The sequence below is a fragment of the Phallusia mammillata genome, chromosome 3 (assembly GCF_965637545.1).
Source record: "Phallusia mammillata chromosome 3, kaPhaMamm4.hap1.1, whole genome shotgun sequence".
Lineage (NCBI taxonomy): Eukaryota > Metazoa > Chordata > Ascidiacea > Phlebobranchia > Ascidiidae > Phallusia > Phallusia mammillata.
In genome coordinates this window covers 5,869,820-5,879,687 of record NC_137254.1, presented here as the reverse complement: position 1 = coordinate 5,879,687, position 9,868 = coordinate 5,869,820, and the positions used below count along the sequence as shown (strand labels likewise).

The following is a 9,868-nucleotide window of genomic DNA, read 5'->3' as shown; positions in this document are numbered from 1 at the left end:
TTGGTCCGTTTGTCCCAGCTTGCTAAACATATGAAGTCTAACAATAGGAGTGAACTGAACGGAAAACAGACATCACAAGATTTGGTTGTGTTGTTACTGATTCGCTTGTGTCTGCAGAAGCGCGTGGTTCCCCCAACATCAAGGCCTACTGAATCTTGGAATGGAAATGTTTTTGCAGCTAAGCTTCTTGGGCTATGTTATTCTTTTCCTTTTATTCTGGTTACGCAACACACATCAAGTCTCGTTATCTCAAGGCAATAAAAGAGGAAACAAAATCAAGCGCAACGATTTATAAACTGACGTTCCGTTATCTTGTGATCGTTGCGACAATTATTAGTTTGTTTTAGGTTAAAAGCTTGCACAAAATATATGCTGCTATGGATCGCACAACTATTTTGAAATAACCGTTTTACGCACCAGCCCATCTTATGTTCAGACTGTTTCAAAACAAAAGAAAACCGGGAGCATGAACTAGTGTGGAAGCGGTGACACTGAATATAGACTACAAATAGTTACTAAATGATGAGAACACATGAAACGTAATGCAATACCGACCTGTGGTATATGTCGCATAAAACAAATGAGTTGCTTAGGAACGAAAAGTCATGCTTGCAAAGTAAATTTTTCCAGTACTTTAAGCTTCGCCAAACCAATGTGCCAAAATTATGATTGAAAAGCATGTGACCGGTGCACGTCCTCGGTCGTTTGTCCGCTGGTCTGTTCAGCTGAACATATAAATTATAAAGTATGCATATAATAGAAGCAGGGGCGGCTCGTTCTGGTGTGCTGCGAACATTACAGATAACTTTCATCATACTTATTTTTTTTTCTTAAGTATAATTTTTATGAGTATAATTTCCGCCTTGATCGGCATTTTTTTCATTTTTGTAAAAAAAATGTGGCATTAATATGTTATGGGGGGGGGGGCACGAAGAATGCCCTGACATGTGCGGGGGCTAGTGAGCGCGCGTGTTGCGTTATTGTTTACTTGAAAGCTCGTTAATTCTTCTGCTTCTCTTGGCTCGTATCGGTCGTCTGCAGTAGCGAGTAAGTTCATTATTACGATTCTTAACGCTTGCAGCATAGAGCCGACATGGTCCACAAAAGATCAATTTAGTTCTTGTCTTTTATTCTGGTTACGCAACACACATCAAGTCTCATACCCGGTTTACGCAACAACCTGTCTTAGGGTCAGGCTGTTGGAAGATATCAGGAAGACGGGAACATGTAACAACGACACTAAATATGTGATTCAACAGTTACTGAATCACGAGAACACATGGAACAGTAAAGTTACACCGCTCGATACCATATGTCGCAAAAGCAGCATATAATTTCCATGGAACAAAAAATCATGGTAGCAAAGTTAAAATTTTCCATTACTTAATGCTTAGCCAAACCAAAGTGCCAAAATGATGGTTTAAAAGCACGTGACCGCTACACGTGACAAAGGGGCACAAGCAACAAAAAAGGTTGGGAACCCCTGTTTTAGCAGACAAACGCCGGAAAAATTGTTGGCAAATAATACAGCAATAAAAAAACTGTTTAAAGGAAAACCTTCAAACGAGTAATATAAGAAGAAGAGACAACTATGGACAGTATTTTCTTCTTAGGTTTATTTGTGTTGTGGCCTGCTGTTGATAAGTGTATTTCATTGCATACTGACAATAAATTGCCCAGGCAAAGAAACTTGATTTACAGGCTTATCAATTGCATGGTGATAGTTTCCTATTTCACAAAGTTGCAAATGCTTATTGCTATACAGACTGACATTTGCTCAAGTTGTATAACAAAGTTGCCTTTTGCAAGTATTACATGAATTTAATTTGAACAATTTGATTGGTCACATTTTATGTACAATCACTTGGCATATTTTGCCTGCCATACACCTTAACGTATGGACGGGGTAATGGCAGAACTACCTCAGCGATTTTTACTGGCACGAACTTTGTTGGTACATTTGCTGTCAATATAAGAGACATAACAATAATAACTTTGTTGTAAATTGCGATTTAAATGTAATGGCAGATATAAATAAACGCTTGATAGACAATCCCAAAAAAATTAATGTAATGGTATATATAACAAAGCACAAATCAAACAATATTGATGCAGACAATATATTCGACCCCAAAAAACAAAATTCCTTAAAATTTCCGAGATAACTAAAAACCAACACATTAATGAAATGCCATCTATCTGTTTGAGAGGAACCCGCTGCGTCTCATCATCGTAGTTGAGGGCCTGTCATACATGGATTTCATTTGTACATACTATATAATTAGTCCCTAAAAGCATCATGGTTCTTCAACATGAGACCTTATATGTGGAAAGAGTGTGTACTGTTTGGTTTCCGATCAGTTGCTTGGCTATTGTGAGCCTGTTTACTATGTGGTTAATGCCTCATTGTGGAATCGTAAAGAATAAGTGAGGTTTTTTTAGCTAGCCCAGCTAAATAAGAGTGCTGTTGGATGGCTACGATACGGTCTATTTCTCGTCACCAGCGGCACAGATGAAACCTTGTGGCACGAAAAAGTGTGTACTGTCTGCACAGCTTATCATCTATTGCAATGTTCCCGACCGGTGGTACGCCACATAATTCCTGGCAAAAACCTTTTGGTTTGGCATTTCATCTTTCGCGTATTTTTGACACCAATCGCTTGTTTTGACATAAATTGTATCCCTTGCTATCCTGGCGAAAAATCCGGACGCTGATGACTTCTTGTGTAAACAAAATTGTGTAAATCGTTTCGTCATAAAGATAACAAAAACGATTATGCGATCACCATTAAACTAGTTTGCAGGGAATTACGGTCTACTGTGCAAAAAATTGCAAGTGAGAAAAACAACAACAACACACTGTTCCTTATTTACCTTTATTGCCAATTGCTCAGATTGTATTCTTGAATGGTTTGCATCGAAACCCAACATAACGAAGCTTTATTGGCCATAACCTTTGCCGTGCGCAACTACTTAAATTTACCACTAGGTAGGACAAAGTTAGGCCGACGCCTTAATAATAATCTAGCTATTCCTGGAGTAGGGGCTGCAAAATTAGTCCGGGGTGTTTCCCTGTTACGCTTAACTATATGCAAAAACAGTTACAACTATCTGCAGAGCCTGAATCTCGATTGAAGATAGCTAAACGGCATTAACTGCATTAACTGTCTTTACAATGCGACAGTCAACTGTGCAACAATTTCCTTTCTCAGACTGTCCGATTACAAGCGTCATTTATAATGGTATGACACTGGAGCAAACCAACTGTTAGGACATGTTCCACTGGCGCCGCTAAAATCAATATAGCTTGTCAAGTGTTCATACACTGATATCAAATTTTGCGCGATTGTTTCGTGATTCAAGCCATATATCTCGCTGAAGCTGATGTGGCTAACTGTTCTTCGATTATAAAATCGCTTTTTGCCAATCGTAAGCGGTCGACGTCGCAATCTGGTGCTTGTTGATTAATACCGAGTTTGCCATTCCGCCATACAAAGCCAACTTTATTGATTTGTTCAGTCGATAAACGCGTGCGAACAGAAAATGAATTACAAGCATTTCAGTTTTGCAGATAATTCATCCAATCAACGTATATTCATAATACGAATCACATTTATTTACCAATCAGCCTAAATACGTCTAATCACGTAAATTAAAGCTCATGGGATTGTATATTTAATAGGTTTGATATAGAAATGTAAAAAAAAAACAATATAAAAACACTGAAATAAAACTAAGAGCAAAAAAGTGAAAACAAAGGTAACTTGGTAGGGGGAACAAGCTGTATTGTATGTATCCTGAAATGAGCGAGGGCAAAACCTGTTGTACTTATTGAGGGGTCGTATTGTTTCAATAGATACAAAACTTTTTTGAATGTCAATGAGCGTTGCAAAGACTTAATGTCGTTTGGTATTTTTTACCATACTTTTAGACCTCGATGGCAAATTGATCTTGCGCAGATCGCGGATTTTACCCGGGGATGAAAGTAAATCTGGCTGCAGTCAGCCCTTCTGGTGTTTTAACTATGTACTTACGTAGTAGATGTAAACAGTTAGTTGTATGTGGAAGGCAGTGTACCAGAATGGAACGCATGCAACAATTTGGCAACCTTCAGGTGGTAAATTACTTACTTTACGCTACCCCAAGCGGCGACGACGTATTGTAGATGGGGGTACGCAAAGGAGTAATAAATAATACGCGAAAACTGTTGTCCAAAGTAGTAATAAATGCATTTATATAACCAAGTGAAACAATAAATTGAAATAATTGCGTTGCTCAATTATGCAGGAAGCTACGGTGTTTAGTGTTGTGGTGTCCAGAATATGGTTCGAATTTTAATGTAAATGTTCAGCAATTTGTTAACATTTACTGTGGAATAATTGCTATAACTCTTCTGTATCGTTAAATTTTCAAAATACATTGGTTACCAACGTATACAACACTCAGCCGTCTTTAATCAGTATTCAGCAGTCCTTTTATGATTATATTCTAGTTTAACAAAAATGTCGCTCAACTGGTGTAATGTTAAACAAAAATACTAGTTATTTCTGTCCATAACTTGTATTTTTGCTGACGTTTCGCCCACCAGATCGGTAGGGCTTCATCAGAGCAATGAATGACGAATGCAAGCAACAAGCGATAGATGGATAGACTACATTACGAACTTAAGGCTCAATCGCTCCTAGGGGACAGCTCGATGTACCAACGGTTTGAAAAGGAATCCACCCAAGACGCCCAACCAATCCATCAAATTTTGGACATTAGTGCCGCTTCATCGTTTTGCAACGGACGCTACTCTTTTCGGATGGCCTTTGTTATAATATAATTATTTTTCATGGTACCACGCTGTTCTTGCGCCTTTCGCTTGTTGCTTGCATTCGTCATTCATTGCTCTGATGAAGCCCTACCGATCTGGTGGGCGAAACGTCAGCAAAAATACAAGTTATGGACAGAAACAACTAGTATTTTTGTTTAACATTACACCAGTTGAACGAAAACGCCTGTACAGCATTTTCTATATTCTAGTTGTAACAGAAACAAACTTATGTTCTGAAAGATATGTGTCATTGAACACTGATTTGGTCTGACAAACTAAATAAAGGCTGTTTTCTTTCCTACAAAATTACAATTGCATAATTCTGTACAGACCGATATTTTTGGGCTCGATAAAACTTGTCTTTCGGCAACTTTCACAGAAAGACAATTCAAACAATCTTATTAGCTGTACTTTATTTACAGATTGAAGTAAGCATGGTGGATCACATACAATAAACCTTAAGCTGTAGATAGTGTCTGGACAAGATGTCGTAGAATATATTTTGCAAAACGATTTGATTTGGCGATACGACTACTTAAGAAACGAGCAAAGAGTTACAGTTTAACATCAACGTGCATATTATCATATTTTAGTATTAGTGTTTTGAGTTTAACGCAAATTAATACGTAATTACAAGACATATGAAAGCAATTGTTCCAGTTGAAGCGATACCAATATTCCTTAACCAAGTAAGTTATCAAATTAAACGGTTTTACCTTCCAGTTATTTATTTTTAAAGATTTTTTTGTTATATTGCAAATAAATTGGCTTAAATATCATGTTCAAATATAAATACCTCATAATTCAATATTATTACACACAGTCCTTTGGTACAATGGAGTATCTGAATGATTTACAAAATCTTACATACAAACTGTCATTTAAATCGTATTTAACGATAAAATATTACTATTGTTTAAATCTCCCTAAGAGATTCCAAATCTCTCTTCCAAATAAATTAAAAGTTTGCAAGTGCAAAAATGGGCAAAAAAACATAATAAACTGTTCTTATTTAACTTTATTGCCAATTGGTCAGATTGTATTCTTGAATGGGTTGCACGAAACCCAACATAACGCAGTTTTACTGGCCATAACCTTTGCACTACGCAACTACTCAACTATGCCGCTACGTAGGACAAAGAGAAACTAAAGTCCTCATGAAGATCCAGCTAATCCTGGAGCAGGAGCTGCAAAATTTGACCTGGCCGTTTCCCCGTGAATGTGATATTATGCTTATTTTAGGCCATACAGCAAATTAATTGTTGTTTTCTATATTTTTTGTTTGTTTTGGTGAAATTTAACAATCTCATGCTTGGATGTTATTGATTTTAATGAAACATTATTATCCGAGTTTATGTAACTAAACATGGCGGGACCGAACCCAAGCGTTTTTTTGTAATGTTGTAAAAAAAAACTATTGAAAACAAGAGGATGTGTCTCAAAATAACCTATTTACTGGCGCCCAATTTCTAACTTCAATTGCTGTACATTTAAACATTGGTAACTGTCAATAGAGTAACCGTTTTTATTTTTACTCTGCGTAATATATGTTTCACACTGTTAGAAAATCAAATCTATACAAACATGCAACTTTGGCCCAAAGTAAACCTTTCGATAAACATCAAGTCGGTAAAGTTATCTTTCGTTGTGAGTCAACAAGTGAAATTTTAAACTTGAAATGACATTAAATGGAATTTCACAAACAACACCTTGATGGACCAACATGTGTTTTTCAAATTCCAGACCAGGTAAATGTTTTACTAAAAACATCTATCGATGAGGCTTCTTTTTATTGTGAATCAACATGTGGGTTTTCAAATTTCCACTTCGGATTAATCATTTACCACAAGTATAACATCATTGTGGTTTCTCTCTAGTGTGAATCAACATGTGTGTTTTCAGATTTGAAATGATACTGAAACTCTTTTCACAAACATCATATCGATGTGGTTTCTCTTTCGTGTGGGTCAACATGTGTCTTTTCAAATTTGAAATGATACTGAAATTCTTTTCACAAACATCACATCGATGAGGTTTCTCTTTGGTGTGAGTCAACATGTGTGTTGTTAAACTTTCCATACGAGCAAACTCTTTTTCACAAACATCACAACGATGAGGTTTCTCTTTAGTGTGAGTCAACATGTGTCTTTTCAAAAGTCCACTTCGGGTAAATCGTTTATCACAATTATCACATCGATATGGTCTCTCTTTAGTGTGAATCAACATGTGGGTATTTAAAATTCCACTTTGGGTAAATCTTTTATCACAAACATAACATCGATGAGGTTTCTCTTTAGTATGAGTCAACATGTGTGATTTTAAAACTTCCATGCGGGCAAACTCTTTTTCACAAATGTCACATCGATATGGTCTCTCTTTAGTGTGAACCAACGTGTGTCTTTTCAAAGTTCCTCTTCGGGCAAAAGTTTTTTCACAAACCTCACATCGATGAAGTTTCTCACTGCTGTGTTTCGGCACATGTTGTTTTACATTTCCACCTTCAGTAAGCCTTTGATCACAAAAACCAAAATCCTTTGATGTCATCTCTTTTTTAAAAATTAGTTAGTCGAAAGTTAAATTGATTTACAGTTAATATCGTCTGAAATAAGATAGGCATTTTAGTTCGCCTGACGATTGTAAACAAGTCATCCGAAGTACGACGTCATATACAGGATGTCTACATCCCAACACAGCCGTTCTTATAACACCCCGTGATTGAACACAAAAAAGACACAGGCGCGAAAACCACTAAAAACGTTGATAAGTATCGGACCGAGAGCTAATCGGCTTTAGAACATCCGTTTTTCTGGTTTTGAACATTTAGAACTGTACGTACCTTGAATGCTGGTTATTTTGTGATACACGCTTAAACAAAGTGTACCATACAGGGTGTCGAAGTTTCTATATCCAGGGTTAAAATTTATTGTTTTTTGTCTACAAACAAACCAGCACATCCAGGTACCTACAGTTGATGTCCCACCACCCGTTAAACCAAAGACTTTGTATACCAAAGTGCCAGACAGGTCACTGAACGAGCGCCTAAAGGAACACCAAAGAGACGTAGCAAAATCGGCATTAGCAAAACATGCTACTGTCTATAATCACACCATTAACTTTTCTGCTGCCAAGGTGTTAGCGAGGGAAACCGGTTTTCACAAGCGATGTTTCCGTGGAGCACTTTCACACCAACACGATAAGCGTTATAATGGACGGTCTAGTGCCGATAACTTATCGGTCGCTTTTAGACCATTGAGCTATGCGTAATCACTCGACCATCGGTGAGCACTGCTTTTTTACCACCGCGTTTTTTGTGCGTTTTAAGGCCCTTGTTGCTATATAAGAACTTTGTGTTCTCAATCTATGTCATTACCCGGAAGAAGATGTCTCGTATGGAACATCGAAACGTCGACATATTATAATCAAAACTGCTGGAAGAGCTAAAAATGTGTTGATAAATTATGCCTGGCAGCAACAGTTTATTCAAAATACACATTACTTTCCCCGATGTAATTAAGACCGAAGTATGAAGGATTAGAATTCCATGATATGTAAAACAACTAATTTATATTTAATATTCAAACACTCAAATTTTACCATGTTTGAACAATTTTGCAAACCTAACATACAGATTCTTTGCGGCATTATAATGTTTTCTAAACAATGCACAGGCTTGCAAACAGAATAAACATTAATGCAATCAACAATCTGCAAATAAAAATGTATAAGTCTGCCAGCACCATTTGGGTTCGCAATATGACAGTCAGCTGTGCAACAATTTTGTTTTCCAGCGTGTCCCATTTCAAGCGCCATTCATATTGATATGAAATTGGCCAAACTAACTGCAATGACAGATTTTCGTTAGCGCTGGCAAAATTCCTAGGGCTTGTCAAGTGTTTGAAGTTCACCTGCAAATGTAATGCGGGAAACACATGCAACTTTCATCTGAAGTAATATATCTCGCTGTAGTCAATGTAACGAACGAGTATACACTTTTCTAGTTGGCGTTTTGACACGCGCAACAAACATATATGTAAGTAAGTCAAAGCTGTATTAAAGCACATTTCCTAAACTGCAACTGAGTAAGCATTGTTTGGTAAAAATGGTGCATACATTTTTGTTGATACGTTGGAGTTATCTGAGACATCGAAATATTAAGTATAGATAAAATGTGAACTTAGTTTTAAACTCTCTTTACCAATGATGCATTTTGCTTATACTCAGCCAGGAAATAGGTGTGGGGCTTTAAGTTTGTTTATACCAGTGGTCTTCAACAGGGGGTCCGCGTCAACTTGTTGATTCGAGCACAACGAGATTGATTATTAAAAGCACAAAGATAATTTAAACTCAAAGGGGTTCGCAATTAGATAACTGTATCGAAAAGGGACTCCAAAAGGCAGAAACGTTGCACTCAGACCTACAAAAAGTTTGTTTGCTTTATTTTTCCTGCTTTGTTTCGCTTAACAGATTCCGTTGTCTGGTGATTTATTTCCACATACGGCTGATGTGAGCTCAAAATGACTTCAAACATTTTATCTAGTAAACTAAGATATGCACCGAAAATCGCAGTACGAATGAAAGTTGGTTGAATGCAAGGTTACGTGAGGCGTCACTACGCATAGTGTTATCTGGTCTTTTCGGTCAGAAATGGATTTGGTCAAACTTATGTTGTGGCGAAAAATAAGATTGGGAACTTTATTCCGCATCATGTTTTTTTGAAAAGGTGATGTTGTTCAATATTTATCTACTTGCCCGACCACGTCACAGTTTTGTACTGAAGTCCATTGATACTATAGTTCTAACCATTACTTATTTTACATAATAATTTTATTATTTTGCCGATTTTTTCTACGTGCTTGGGCAGGTCCCATAAAAAACGTTTGAAATTAAACAGAAAATATTCGACACCTAATATCAATTGTTTAAATTGCTGTAAACCCAAGGCGTTTGAAGTCTCGTTAGCGAAAACAAAACACCTCAACGTTTTATTGATGACATACGTCAGTAGTCTGAATCGTTTATTTTTTTTTATATTGTTCCGTTTTTCTACTGAGA

The 9,868-nt window shown here is 36.9% G+C and overlaps 1 protein-coding gene across 1 annotated transcript; it reads right to left on the bottom strand.

Annotated features, from left to right (window-relative positions):
* Positions 1–6,327: 6,327 nt before the first annotated feature.
* Positions 6,328–7,513, bottom strand: LOC145217372 (uncharacterized). Its single transcript, XM_080084636.1, has one exon. It carries the CDS (start codon positions 7,358–7,360, stop codon positions 6,674–6,676), a length of 687 nt encoding a protein of 228 aa, XP_079940762.1. The 5' UTR covers positions 7,361–7,513; the 3' UTR covers positions 6,328–6,673.
* Positions 7,514–9,868: the final 2,355 nt, after the last annotated feature.

Coding starts and splice junctions, on each gene's coding strand:
- LOC145217372 (XM_080084636.1), bottom strand. CDS start 7,360: ATGACATCAAAGGATTTTGGTTTTTGTGATCAAAGGCTTACTGAAGGT.